Raw genomic sequence first — 15,319 nt, 5'->3', positions numbered from 1 at the left:
AAAAACATTAATGTGGGGTATTAAGTACCTACCACATCTCTGGAACTATATGACTTTGATTTAATCTTCAGTGACCCTTAGTTCATTGAGACTGTTAGCTGGGTCACTGCAGGGAATTCCTAATAGGTTTCCCAGTCTCTTCCCAAACCATTTCCCAATCTCTTCACTAGCCACATGGTAACTAGAGGGATTTTTCTAAAATTTGCAACCAAGTTTTTATTCACCTGTTTGAAACCTTCAGTATTCCTATAGAGCCATTCAGTAGGTCATGAAAGTTCCTTAATTATTGAGGCTTTTGGTCATCTTCTCTTGGCATTTCTACTCTTGTCATATTCCACTAATTGTAACTATTCTAATACAACTCTCTAAATGAGCCAAGCTCTCTGTGTCTTTTGTGCCATTATACATGATATACCTTCTTTCTAGATCTTACTCTTACCTTACTTTTATTTCCCCTCCATGAGTCAGTGTTACCCTAGTCTGCTTTACATGTCCCTTCTGTGTTCTCCCATACCACGCCAAATATAACTGTTATAGCTTTTACCACCTTCTATATCCTTTTCCTTTACTTGTTAGTTATGGACTAGACTAGAAGTTCTTTTGAGGTTTCATTTTCATCGCCCCAAAAAGAAGCCCCATACCCTTAGCAGTCACTTATGTTGTCTCTTCTCCAGCTTCTGGCAACCATTAATCTGCTTTGTATTTCTGTTCTCTGTGGATCTATCTGTTTTGGACATTTCATATAAATGGCATCATACAACATGAGTCCTTGTGACTGGCTTCTTTGACTTAGCATAATGTTTTCAAGGTTCATCTATCACATATTAGTATGCTGTTCCTTTATATGGCCAAGTAATACTCTGTTGCATGGATATGCCACATTTTACTTCATCAGTTGATAGACTTTGGATTGCTTCTGCTTTTTGACTATTACGAATAGTGCTGCTACATACATTTATGTGCAAGTTTTTATGTGAACATAGGTTTTCATTTCTTTCGGGTATACACTTAAAAGAGATGTTGCTGGGTCTTTAATTTTTTGAAGAGCTGCCAAACTTTTCCAAAACAGCTGCTCCCAGTAAAAATACAAATTTCTTTTCACATCCTCATCAACATTTGTTATTGTCTCTCTTTTTTGTTAGAGCCATCCTAGTGAGGACCATGCTATACTGCTATCCCCAGAACTTAGTAAAATGCCTAGCACACAGTAGGCAGTCTACTACATGTTTACTAATGAATGATAGGCACATAACCGCTAAGTGGAATAATTGAGTTTAATCCCTTATCCTTATGACTCCAAAGCACTTGCTGTCTCCTGCATTATATCTTTTACATTATAGCTATATTATATGGTTTATGCTTTCAAAAACATCTGTTAAACCAGACAAATAATTGTACAATATCCTGATAAATACTATTAGAGAAACATACTAAAAAAACAGTATAAACCCAGAAACAGAGGTGAACAAGCCTTCCTTAGGAGTGGGAGAAGGTATCCTCGAGCACTTTGCAGAAATGATACTTGAATTGAGTCTTAAACTAATAGTTCCTTAGGCAGGGAAGGGAGGGCATTTCAGAAAAGGAGATGGCTTATGGAGAAGATGTCAAAACATGGCTTGTGATTGGCTCTCTCTCTCTCTATGTATGTTTACATGAATGAATAAACTAAGGAAAGCAAAGAGGAAGGAAGAAGAACATTGACCTTGAAAACAAGTTCACTAAGCATTTGGAAACTTGAGGCTTAAAGTCAGGATAAGGGCAGAGCTAGCTGATCAGATTTGAGACTCAATCTAAATGATAGTAGTTAAAATTAGAGAGATGCATAAGATTGCCAAAAGGAGAGTATGTAGCACAAATGAGAAAGGAACCAAAAACAAAACACTGGGAATCACCATCATTTTAAGGAGGCCAGGAAAATTCAAAGGATGTGAAAGAAAGAGAAAAACGAATTTGGGAGATAGAAAAGCAGGTGAGAGTAGAACCAGAGAATGTAAGGAAGGAGAATCTTTTTCTTAACATTTAATTTTGATGTAATATCAAGCTTACAGAGATGTAAGAATATTATAAAGTTCCTGAATATCTTTTATCCACATTATACTGATGTTAGCATTTTACTACAATTTGCTTTAGCAAGTGGAGCTTTTAAAGGAGATAGAGACCAACACCATATAATGTTGCAGAAAAATTATCTGTCAGATTTGGCAATTCAAGTTTAGGTAGAGGTTTTAAGAACAATTCCATAGAGTAGGTGGGATTGAAGCAGATTGTGATAAATTGTAATGTTGATGAAAAATAAGGAGGTTGAAACAGCCAGATAGAAGCCCCTTTTCCTGGTAACTTGACTTTAAAATGAAAGGAGATAAGAGAGTGATAGCCTGAGAATAATGGTGACCTAGCATGACTATTTAAGAGTGAAACCTTCCTCTTTTCTAGAACAGTTTCCTTTCAGACTTCTATGTTTAGCATTTTATGTTTTATGTTACATATTTCATCATTTTATATCTTGATCTTAAGGCACATTTCCCCTAGCCAAATAAATTTACTTTGGATTTATGACCTTATTTTATCACTTTATATATTTATTTATTTATTTGGATTTGTTTCTATAATACCTATAAATAGAAGTAGTAGTGGTAGCAGCCGTCAAGAAAGTCCCTCAGTACCATCTTTTAAGGAAAATGAGAGGAAACTTCATGGTGAAAAGACGGAGAGTTCTATTGATGAACAAATTCAAACTGCTGCAGATGATTCTCTACGAAGTGACAGTGTACCATCTCTTCCTGATGAGAAAGGTAACATTCCTTGCACGTGTATGTATATTTGTTTAGGGAGGCTTCCAGAACCCTTTGAGATATTTGTGACTGAGCTAGTTAGTATAATTGGAACATGGTAGTAACTCTATGTGTATCTGAATCTGATATTGTGTCCCAGTGAAATTATTTCAAGGCTATAATACTATGCCAGTAACTCTTGCTAGTATTTTAAACATGATTGTGTGTCTTGATCCTAAGGGAAGGCAAAGCTAAACCGAGGAGAGCATGTATGTGAATGGAAATTAGATGTTCAAAAAAATTACTTTAATCCTATTATCGATATACAGCATAATAGTAAAAAAGAATAAATTATAAACAATATAATAAGGATACAGTTTCTTAAAAATAATGATAACATCTGATGTAGTAATTCGATTAAAATTCGTTAGTTACCTCTTCCTAGATCATAAACAAAAGCTGTATCTCTATCAAATTATGGGTAGTAAATAACATAATGAAGAAAACAGAGTTTGGCAACAAATGACACTTTTAAGAATTTTTTTTAAATGACTGGCTCTTAAGCAGTGTATTTGATCAATGGCCTGGAACCATAGTTTTCAGAGCAGGATGGGCAAGATAGTCTTTAGAGTATAAGAAGATGTTTAAATTTAGATTTTTCTCATTTTTTAAATGTTTTTGTAAATTTATAATGAATGTAATTCATGGATGTAGCAGTCTGTAGTTAATGAAGAATTAACAATTAATATGGATCTTGTTACCCAGAAGTAATTAATTAATACAGTCTAACTAATGAATATAGATCCTGTTACCTAGAAGTCGGGTCTTGCTATAACAGATGCCAAATATGTGGAAGTGGCTTTAGAACTGGGTAATGAATAGAGACTAGAAGAGTATTGTGGTACATGCTAGAGAAAATCCACATTGCCTTGCAGAGACTAGAGACTGTTGGCAGGAATATTGATGATTAAAATATGGTTAAAAATGATTCTGATGAAGTCTCATGAAGATAGAAACTAGGAATATATTTTTGGAAACTGGAAGAATGGCAGTCCTTTTTATAAATTGACAAAGAATTTGGCTGAACTATGTTCTAGTGTTTTGTGGAAAGTAGAAGTTAAAAGTAGTGAACATGAATAGTTAGCCAAGGGAATTTCTGAGCAAAGTGTTGAAGGCATGGCCTTGGTTTCTCTCCTTATTACTTTTAGTAAAATGTGAGAAGAGAGATAAAGGAATTGTTAAATAGGAAAGAGAACTTAAAGATTTGAAAAATTCTCAGGCTATCCTTGTTGTGAAAAATGAGAAAGTATGTTCTGAACAGAACACCAAAGATATGACTGGACACTCACTCCATAAAGAGATTATCCGTGAATCTAAGCAGCCATCTCACCTGAAGCCAGGAATAGAGATGGGATTATGCTAGCAGAGACACTGCCAGTTTGGATAAAAGAGCATAGAGATGGGATGAAATATGGGAAGGCTTTCAGACTTGTGGGATTTCACCAGATGAGACAGTAGAGCTAAGCTGCAAATATGCCTTATCCTTCAAATAAAGGGAAAAATGGCCCTGAGGGTGATTCAGAGATCAGCAGGGCAGCCACTGCCACCATAGGCCCAGGCATAGTGGCCCAGGGGACAGGGCTGTCCTCTCATTGGTTTCAGAGCATATGGCCACCTCCTTGGTTTCATCTGTTCACGTTGATTTTGCTTACAGCCTCAGGAGCAAAGCACTGCCAGTGGCTGAGGGGATGCTGCTGACACACAAAACTGAGAAAGCAAGGTCACCCCATTGGGCCTGAGGGCAGACCACCCTGCCAGAGGATCATTCTTGAGCCTTAAGACCTAATGGAATTTGCCCTGCTAGTCTTGGACTAGCTTGACACCCATCACCCCTTCTTTTTGATTTATTCCTTTTAAAATGGGATTTTTTGTTTTATGCCTTTCCCACACCATTATGTTTTGGAAGCACATAACTGGTCTTGTTTCACACGATTGCAACTAAAAAAGGAATTTTGCCTCAGGATGAATCATACCTCAAGTCTCACTGATCCCTGATTTAGATGATACTAAGATGAGACTTTCAACTCATAGTTGGTGCTGGAATGGGTTAAAACTTTTGGGACTATTAGGATGAGGTGAATGTGTTTTGCCTGCAAGAAGGAATTAATTTTGGGGAGCTAAAGGGTGAAATGTTGTGGACTTAATTATATCCCCTCAAAATTGAGGGGATTGTTTAAGTCAATAGGTTGTGGTTAATGCTAGCCCAAGCAAACTAATACAATAGTAATAAATATTGAAAGGCATGCTCCTATTTTTATACTGATCGATGAATGTTTTTCAGATTGTTTTCAAAAATGTTTTATGGATTGCTGGATTAAAAACTAATGAAATTCATTCTAGGATCAGACTTCATAAAGACAACTTCTATGTAAAGAGAGAAATAAAGGACATAGGAAAACAAAGAAATTATCCGTTAAGTTTCTCCTACAGGATGAATTTAATCTCTACAAAATCTTACCTTAATAATAGTACTTGTAATTAAAATAGTGAAGGCATTGGTTAGCCTGGGTGGCTCAGCAGTTTAGCTCTGCCTTCAGCCCAGGGCGTGATCCTGGAGATCCGGGATCAAGTCCCGTGTTGGGCTCCCTGCATGGAGCCTGCTTCTCCCTCTGCCTGTGTCTGTGTCTCTCATTCTCTGTGTCTCTCATGAATTAATAAATAAAATCTTAAAAAAAAATAGTGAAGGCAAATTTATTTATTGAAAGTGTAGGTCTCAGAAGGAATAGATAGTAACCATCTGTGACTTGTTTAATGATGTTCTCAAGTGTTTGCCATGGTACCTGGCTCCAATAACTGCAAATTTCTAATTTTCTAGTGACTAATCTGAAATATCATGAGCCATGACTTTTTGATATATTTAACTTCTTTAAGCAATATAAAATTAAATTACTTGAACTTCTACTTCTGGTCACAATGGAAGAACAGGACCAGATTTGTCATCCCCGCCAAACAAATATCAGACAAAATAATATGAAATAACCATTTTCAAGACATTGAACATCAGGCAGTGAATGCTATTGATTCATGAGATGAAAAGCAGATGAGGTGAGCACTATGACTGTTCCAGTTTACTGCCTGAAGGTAGTCTCCAGGCTGTACAGCATGGAGCCCAGCAGTCTTCCCAAGTTGAGGAAGGGGAGTTAGGAGTCCAGAGAGATGAAGGTGACTGAAATTCATAGGACGACCAAGATCCAAAGAAACAACACCATTTTAAAAATTTGTATGTAGAAGAAAAGAGGAGAAAATTCAGGTCACATTTTGTTTAGCAGTGACTTCTTAGATCCAACACTAGAAGTACAATCAAAAACCTCTCTGTGAAAGATACTGTTAAGAGAATTGAAAAAATAACCCACAGACTGTTAAAATATTGTAAATCACATATTGGATAAAAGATTTATATCCAGAATTATATAAAGGACTCTTAAAACTCAACAGCAAGAAAACCAACAACACTATTTAAAAATGTGCATAAGATCTGACCAGATACTTCATTGAAGAAACTATACAAATGGCAAATAGACTTAGGAAAGGTGTTTAATATCATGTGTTATTAGGGAAATGAAAATTGAAATCGCAATGAGGTGCTACAATATGCCTATTAGGATGGCTAAAATCCAAAAATCTGGCAGCAGTGTGGTGGCAGGAAGGATGCAGAGCAGCAGGACTTTGAATTCATTGCTGATGAGAATGCAAAATGGTATAGCTATTTTGTAAGACATTTTCACAGTATCTTAAAATGATCCAGCAGTCACATGCCTGGCCAAACGAATTGAAGACTAAGGTCCTCATAAAAGCCTATACACTACTGTTCATAGAACCATTTTTCATTTTGCTAAAAACCGGAAGCCACCCATAAGACATTTATCTTATTAAGAGAATGGATAAGCCAACTGGTAAATCTGTACAGTGGAATACTCTTCAGTGATTAAAAGGAACAAGCTATTATTGATTCATGCAACGTAATGGATGAATTTTAAATGAATTTTACTAAGTGAAAGAAGTTCTTTGGGGCAGCAAGTTGCCCCAAAAGGCAACATATTGTATGGTTCTGTTTATATGATATTCTGGAATAGTCAAAACTTTAGGGAAGGAAAACAGGTTAGTGGTTCCAGGTGTTAGGTAGAAGAGAAAGTGGTTTACTACAAAGTGGACACAAAGGAAAACTTTTACTGTGAAACAACTGTTATGTAAGAGATGTCCTGTATGATTCTTTGTGTACTGATGCTGGTGCTGTGCATTTATCAGAACCCTAGAGCTGTACATCACAAAGAGTAAACATGTGCAAACTAAATGCACACACACATCAACCAGGATGTTGGGGGATCCTAGAATGGAATACAGTCTGTGACAGATGAATCTATCTTTATTACCAGTGTGTGGCATAACCACATTTAAAGAGAGTGGAAGGAAAAGTTGCTGACCTAAGTAAATTTGGAAGATAGCATTTTTGAGTGGAAATTGTAAGCCTAAATATAAAAAGAACAGTATATAAACACTGTATTCTAATTGGTAAATGAGCTTTTCACAGGATTACAGGTAAATGGTGCTTACATATGTGTTGGGGTTGAACAAGTAAGTAAATGGATGTTCGATGGTAGGAGCCAGGTTTCTCAGGTTTCTCTTGTGTTAGATACACAAGAAAGGAAGACTAGAGTGAACCCTATGGTGCCCATAATTGTAGTTTCTAAATATTCTCCAATGAAAGCAGTTAGAGCTCTTTGGAGAAATGACTGATTCTAAGACTGGGCAGGGAATCTACAAAATGAACCTAGAGCATCTTGTAGTACTAGAACGTAAGGTTGGCTAAATAAAAGAATTGGAAAAAAAAATAAAATAAAATAAAAGAATTGGGAGAGAGGAGTGCATGTCAGAGGCACACAAGAACCAACCTAAAAGAGCCATCGTGTTTTAATTACCATGGAAATGATGAGTTCTTAAAAAAATTTTAATTTGCATTTCTTTGCTAGTAATGTTAAACTTTTTTTGAACTTTATTTTGGCCATTTATATTTTCTTCATGAAGCATTTGATCAAGACTGTTTCTCATTTTTCTATAGGAGTATTAGTTTTCTAATGGTTTGTAAGAGCTCTTTATATATATTACACTTTTGCCATATTTCCTGTACTAGTATTTTTAGATAATTAAGTGAATTTTTATTATTCTATGCCTATTAACTGTTAGCAATCAATTCTATGAGTGTATGTTAGATTGTCCCATAAAGAGGCAGCAAGGGCTACTAATTGAATACCTACTGAAAACTGTTATAATGAAAAAAATCTACTTGTTCCAAATTCTTTTAGATTCCACTTCTGTTGCAACAGAATATTCCCTGAAATTTGATGAATCTATGACAGAAGATGAAATAGAAGAAAAATCATTTCGATCTTTATTACCTTCTGAGAGTCATCGCAGATTTAACATGGAAAAGAAAAGAGGCCATCATGATGACTCTGACGATGAAACCTCTCCAGAAAAGACAACACTTTCTTCTACCAAGGTGTGCTTCAATTTACCTGTGGAGATTACTTCATAAATAGTTGTGGATGTGTTCTCTTTCTCAAAGATATGGCCATATGTTTTGTGCTTTAACTCAGATATCATCTACTAGAATGATTTTCCTAAGATAGTAATTTTATATTATATTTTTGCTGTAGAGTGTGGCTTTGCTTTCCTTACAGAAAAGAACACAGACTTACTCCTTGGAATGATTCAGAGGGCCATTGAGGATTAGAGCTAGTGTAATGTCTCTAGTGTTTCATTTGCTTCACTCTTATAACACTTTATTCTATTTTAAAAGTTTATATCATTCTTGCTAAATTGTTAGCCTTTTGGACAACAGGGACTGTTCTTACCCTGCTTTATACTGCTGGGAAAGTACCTGGATTATGCAGTCATTTGTTAGTTAGCTAAATAAATATGCAGTCATTTGTTACAATTTCGTTAGCTGAATAAATTAGCGGAATGAATGTTACTCTCTCTCATCTGCCTTTTTTGAAGAGTGTTCTGTGATATGGTCAGCAGTCTTTTTATATATATAGCTTATTTTTATAAGTGCATGCCTTAACAATGTTAATTAAGTTCCAAAGGCTTAGATAATAATAAACTTGAAATAAAATCTCCATTTTAGGAGCTGAGTATGCCATTCTCTGGAGGACAAGATAGTTTTTCTAAATTTACTATGGAGATGGTTCGACAGTATATGAAAGAAGAGGAAATGAGGGCAGCTCACCAGTCATCACTTCTGCGTCTTCGTGAGAAGGCCTTGAAGGAGAAAACAAAGGCTGAATTAGCCTGGCTAGAGCATCAGAAAAAGTAAAATGTTTCAGTGAATGTAGTTTTCTCTTTCCAGTTTCTTCTTTCACTGAAAGGAAATGCTTTGTTTTTAAAGATACTTTTGTTTCCTAATTTAATTTGTTTTGATCAATTCAGTTTCTTGACTAGAAATATGGCAGTCTTCTTTGAATCCTGTTATCAACTTGTAACATTTTTTTTCCCATTTCTCTTTTATCACCTAACTGACTCTCATGTTGTTATTTAATACTTAATTCCTTTACTGTGTTGGAACTCTCTCTAAGCAATTTTATCTTTAAAGGACACAGTCTAGGGGTTGTATATAGTATATGTGCAATAAAATATTTGGTGGGGTAGACATTGCTGCATGTTTTCCACGTTTGAAAATAATTAAATTGTTTTTAGAGACTTTTTAGTGGTTGAGAATCCTTGTCATTATCATAGAAATTTAATCTCTTTGTCTCAATGTGCAATCTTTGCAGACATCTACGAGACAAAGGAGAAGATGATAAAATGCCCCCTCTTCGGAAAAAACAGCGTGGTTTACTTTTAAGGTTGCAGCAAGAGAAGGTATGTTAAGAAAAATCACTCTTTAAGAGAATTTCTCCTAAGGCAAGTTAGATGGTAGAATATATTATTTTACTTGATCTCTTTTACTTGCTATCAGCTTAAATGAGATTTAGTTGATATTTACTACTGTTTTTGCTGATAGTTATAACTACAGAAATTGCTTGGTAGTCTTCTATATTTCTAATTTTGTGTCACTGCTAACTTAATACAATATAGAGTCAAACCTCCCTTCATTTGTTAAATAAAATAGTATTTGAAAAGCATATTTTAAAAATTAAGATATTTGTGAAAAGAGTCCATTTGAATTAATTTTTTAGTCACTATTTTCCCAAATAGACTTTCAAGACACACTCGTTACAAATTGACTAATATTTTGGCTTATTGAGCTCAGAAACACCTGGAATTTGAGTCCTGGAGAAGTAACATGGTATAGTGGTTAAGAATTCAAGTTTCAGAGTCAGATTTCCTGGGTTAAAATTCCAAATCTACCAGTTATTAGTTTTATAATCCTGGACAAGTTACCTAATTTCTCTGTGCCTGTTTCCTTATCTCTAAACTGAGGATAATGGTAACAGACTTCGTAGGGTTGTTGAGAAGAATGAGTTAATTAATACATATAATCTTGGCACAGCTGCTATTATCTGAATTCCAGCTTTGCCACTTGCAGCTGTGTAATAATGGTCAAGTTTAAGTAACTCTCTGAGACTTAATTTCATCTATAAGAGTAAGATTATACTAAGATTATGCTTCATATGGTGGTTGTGATGATTAAAATGAGGTAACATGTATAAAATGTATTTCACAGTGCCTGGTAAGTATTCAGTGGATTCTAGTTTTTGTTTCCCTTATTGTCCTGTTGCTAGGTACTAGCTATTATGTTGGGTAATCTGTGTGAATTTAATCAGTTAGGTTATAGATTGGATTATTACTCAACTAGGTTTTTTTTTTTTTTTTCTTTCTTAAATTTGCCCTAAGAAAACATCACTTACTGTATGAACTTTAAAAATTTGGAATTTTGGGGCTGCCTGGGTGGCTCAGTCGATTAAGCTTCTGACTCTAGGTTTTGGCTCAGGTCATGATCTCAGGATCGTGAGATTGAGCCCTGCATCAGGCTCTTTGCACAGATTTTGTAACTGGGAGAGAGGACTGTTTCTGATTCTTTCTTTTGAGGTGAGGTTTTCCTTCTAGTCATTTTGCTCAGTGCAGAGTGGCCAAAAAGCAAGTTGTATTGGGAAAAGGAGAAAAAGAGAGGAGAGAAAGAAGGAAAGAAAAGAAAAAGAGAAAAAAAAGGAAGAAAAAAAGAAGAAAAAGAGAAAGAAAAAGAAAGAAAGGGAAAAAAAGGGTGGGGGAAGCAAACAAATCAAAAAGCAAAACAAAAAACAAACAAACAAAAAACAAAAAACCCACGGGGGAGTATCTTCTGCTTCTGTATACTTTAAGTCCCTTGACTTCCCCTGGAACTCGTCCGTCTAGGTGGTCTTCTGGGGGAGGGGCCTGTTGTGCTGATTTTCAGGTGTTAGCACTTTGGGGAGCTGCTCTGCCCCTGCCTGGTGCAGGGCTCAGTGGGGGTTGTTTACCCCGTGAGGCCCCTGGAGGAACCACCGCAGTGGCGGGGCCAGCCCTGGAGCCCTGGATTCAGCTCCCACAGTAGCTCCGGAGCTCTCTGTCTGCAGGGCCTGGAGGCTCCGGGGCGGGGCCGCTGATCTGCTCAGCTCGGGGCAGGAGCGTCCTTGCTGTCCTGGGCCCTCCCGGCCTCTGCCTGTCCCGGGGGGAGGCCGGATCCTGGGCTGTGTCCGGGCGCCCTGTGCTCCGGGGCCTGCGCTGTTGGATTCGCGCTCCCGGCCGCGCAGCCCCCTCTGCGGAGCCGCCGCTCAAGCCCCTCCGATCTGCTCCCAGAGCCGCGCAGCCCCCACCGCGGAGCCTCTTCCTCTGCCCGAGCCCCTCCAAGCTGCTCCGGTCCCGCCCTGCGAGCTGCAGTCTTTTAGGGAGCTCGGCCGCGGGGTATGGCGCACTCTCCCGGGGCGCAGGTGTCTGTTAGTGTCCCAGGGAGCCCGAGGGCATCCCCGCCCTCCTGGGTCCTGCTCCAACTCCCTGCGAGCCCCTTTCCGCCAGGGAAGGTCGGTGCAGCTCCTGCTTCTCCGGGACGGAGCTTTCCTGTCCCGGGGACACTCGCCCAGGCCTTAGCCCGGCTCCTCGCGGGGCCCCTCCCCCTTGGATGCCTTTTGTGTCTTTCTTTTTCCCCCGTCTTCCTACCTTGATAGAAGTGCGAACTCTTCTCACTGTAGCATTCCAGGTGTTCTCTCTAAATCTCAGGCCGAATTCATAGATTTTCAGGATAATTTGAAGGTTTTCTAGGTAATTTGGTGGGGACAGGTGATTTGGGGACCCTACTCTTCCGCCATCTTGCCCCTCCCCCCAGGCTCTTTGCACAGTGTGGTGTCTGCTTGAGATTGTCTCACCCTTCCCCTGCCCCTCCACCCCCTCGCGCATTCTCTCTTTCTCTCTCAAATAAAATAAATAAATACATCTTTAAAAAAAAAACTTTGGAATTTTTTAAAAAAAGAAATTATGTCTTTTTAATCCAGAAAAATTGGTTTTCAGAATCACCTAAAATTATCTTTTAGTTAAAATAAGTAAATAACTTTTTAGAATGTTATAGTAGCTTTCTGTTTATAAAGTAGAATAAAAGCTAGATTTACCAATATTTTCTCATTCTGTGGGGGTGTGTTTTCACTTTATATATTTATTTAAAGAGAGAGAGTAAGCAGGGATTGGGGGTAGTGATGGAGAAAAATTTATACAGCCTCCGTGCCCAGTGTGGAGCTTGTTATGGGGCTTGATTTCATAACCCTGAGATTATGAACCTGAGCCCAAATCGGGACTCTGATGCTTAACCAAGCATCACCATCCAGGCATCCCATCTTTTCACCTTTTTTTTTTTTTTTTTAAGATTTTATTTATTTGAGACAGAGAGAGAGAAAGCACAAGTAGGGGTAGGGACAGAGGGAGAAGCAGGTTCCCCGTTGAACAGGGAGCCCAATGTGGGGCTTGATTCCAGGACCCTGAAATCATGACCTGAGCTGAAGGGAAACACTTAATCGACTGAGCCACCCAGGTACCCTGTTTTCACTTTCTTAATAGTGTGCTTTGAGGCACAAACATTTGGATTTTGATCAGTCTAATATTTTACTGCATGATTGCTGATAGCCCATTCAGTTTTTATTATTTTGAAAATTTACTTGCTTCATCTTCATTTTTTTCACCTTCATTTTTGAAAGATATTTTTACTGGGCAGAGATTTATATTTCAGCATTTTAAAAGATATTTTCCATGTCTACTAGTTTCTACTGTTTTTATGGAGAGGGCAATTGTCTTAATGTTTTTTTGAAGGCTGCTTTTAAGATTTAAAAAAATTTGTCTTAGATTTTTTTCAGTAGTTTTACTAAGATGTGCTTAGGTATGGTTTCTTTTCTATTCATATTGCTCAGGATTTGCTAAGCTTGAATCCGTTGTTTGTTAGATTTCGGTTTCCGAAAACTATCTCTTCATGTGTTGCTTCTGTCCCACTCTTTCTCCTTTTCTTCAGAGACTCTAAATAGAAATATGTTAGACCTTCTGGCCATTTAGCACATCTGCCTTCTGCTCTGTTTTGTTTTTATCTCACTCTTTAGAAACAATGAAAACAAACCACTGTGCTTCAATTTGGAAAGTTTCTACTGATCTGTCTTCAAATTCATTAGTTACATATTCTTCACTGTCATGTGTCCTGTCATTCAATGAGTTCATAATGTGATTATTTTTTAGTTCTATAATATCTATTTTCTTTTCTCTATAGATTTTTTAAAAATTACAGATTTCATGTATTTTTAGAGAGAGAATGAGAGTAGGGGAAGGGGCAAAGGGAAAGAGAGAGAATCTCAAGCAGACTGCACTGAGCATGGAGCCCAATGTGGAGCTTGACCTTGATTACCTGAGCTCATGACCTGAGCTGAAACCAAGAGTTGGACTGTTAAATGACTGAGCCACCCAGGCATCCCATCTTTTTTTTTTTTAAATAGATTTTCTTTGTTTACCTTTCCATCAATTTTTCCATTTTTTCCCATTTTTTTTGAACACCTTATTCATTGTCATTTTAGATTTCTTGTCTGTTAACTAGATAGTTGGACATGTGTGTGTCTGCTACTGTTTTTTTCTTTATATTTTCTATTATGCGATTCTTTGTGTGTGTAGTAGTTTTTTCTTCAAATTTTTATTTACATTCTGGTTAGTAATGTATAGTGCCATATTGGTTTCGGTAGTACAGTGATTCATCACTTAAAATATCCAGTGCTCATCACAACAAGTGCCCTTCTTCATACTCCTCACTCATCTAGCCCACCCCCACCCACCTCCCTCCATCAACCATCAGTTTGTTTGTTCTCTATCATTGAGACTCTCTTATAGTAATTTTTTATTAAATGCTGGACACTGGGTAAATAACTGCAAAGGCTCCAGATGATGTTATCTCCTCCCAGAGAGGACTTATTTTTCCCTCTGCTATTCAGTTAAAGTGCTTCGCTATTCACTTTAATTCGTTCAAGGACTGAGCTCGGTTAGTGTTAGATGGCAGAGTTGGTAGGCCTCAGACTACTTCTGCTTTGCATTGACCCTAGGTTGTAACCTAGGAATTTCAGTTGAAAGCCAGGTACACCTTTTTTACCAGCACAAGAGACTGGCGATTTCTACTGTGCTGTTGAGAGGTTTCTTTTGTGTAGCTCCTTAGCCTTCTGTCTGTACTGCTTAAGAATCAAATGCTTTGAGGGAGGCACTGAGTTGGAAGCCTCTTAGGTTTTGTCAACTTGAGATCTATGTACCTGTGAGAGTGGTGACATGTATAACCCCTTTGAGAGCAGTTTGACTTTATCTAGTTATGTTGACAACACATTTAATCTGTGACTTAGCAGTTCTTTGTCTTGGTATATATACTAGTGAAGTGTTCACACATGTACAGGGGAATTGGAAACAGCTTAATTCTTTAATTAAGAGAATAGATGAAGCAAAGCATCTTCCTGGAAGAAAGTACAATGCTGCAGAAATGAATACATTACATGTCAGCACTATTTAATAGAGATTTCTGGAATGATATTAACATTCTGTGTTTGTGCTAATACAGTAGCTACTAGTCACATATAGTTTTTGACTCTTTAAAATGTGGCTAGTGCAACTGAGAAACTGAAATTTTAATTTTATTTACTTTTAATTTAAATAGCTACATGTAACTGACTACCATATTGAACAGTTATAGCAGTAGATCTTTATAAAAAATCATAATATTGGTTTTTATGGAGAAGCAGGATGCAAAAAATATATATATAGTATGGTACCATTCTTGTAAAAAATTTTTTTAAGATTTTTAATTTATTTATTCATGAGAGACACAAAGAGAAGCAGAGACACAGGCAGAGGGAGAAGCAGGCTCCGCACAAGGAGCAGATGTGGGACTTGATCCCGGATCCCAGGATCACGCCCTGAGCCGAAGGCAGATGCTCATCATTGAGCCACCCAGGCATCCCATTCTTGTAAATTTTTTAAACGATTATTTATTTGAGAGAGAGAGAAGGAGTATGCAATCTGGGGGGGAGGGTCAT

General features: G+C 37.4%; 1 protein-coding gene across 4 annotated transcripts in view; it reads left to right on the top strand.

Moving 5' to 3' along the window:
- The window catches only part of CEP350 (centrosomal protein 350), a 151,250-nt gene that overhangs the window by 78,109 nt on the left and 57,822 nt on the right, over positions 1-15,319 (top strand). For all 4 annotated transcript variants that reach the window (XM_077902091.1, XM_077902092.1, XM_077902093.1 and 1 more), the window contains exons 22-25: positions 2,623-2,792; positions 8,132-8,328; positions 8,959-9,143; positions 9,605-9,692. In XM_077902091.1, coding sequence (XP_077758217.1) covers positions 2,623-2,792; positions 8,132-8,328; positions 8,959-9,143; positions 9,605-9,692 — 640 coding nt within the window. The remainder of the gene's footprint in view (positions 1-2,622; positions 2,793-8,131; positions 8,329-8,958; positions 9,144-9,604; positions 9,693-15,319) is intronic.

Source organism: Canis aureus, chromosome 6 (genome assembly GCF_053574225.1).
Source record: "Canis aureus isolate CA01 chromosome 6, VMU_Caureus_v.1.0, whole genome shotgun sequence".
NCBI lineage: Eukaryota > Metazoa > Chordata > Mammalia > Carnivora > Canidae > Canis > Canis aureus.
Note: the sequence above shows the minus strand (reverse complement) of the source record. Positions and strands in the feature narration are given on the sequence as shown.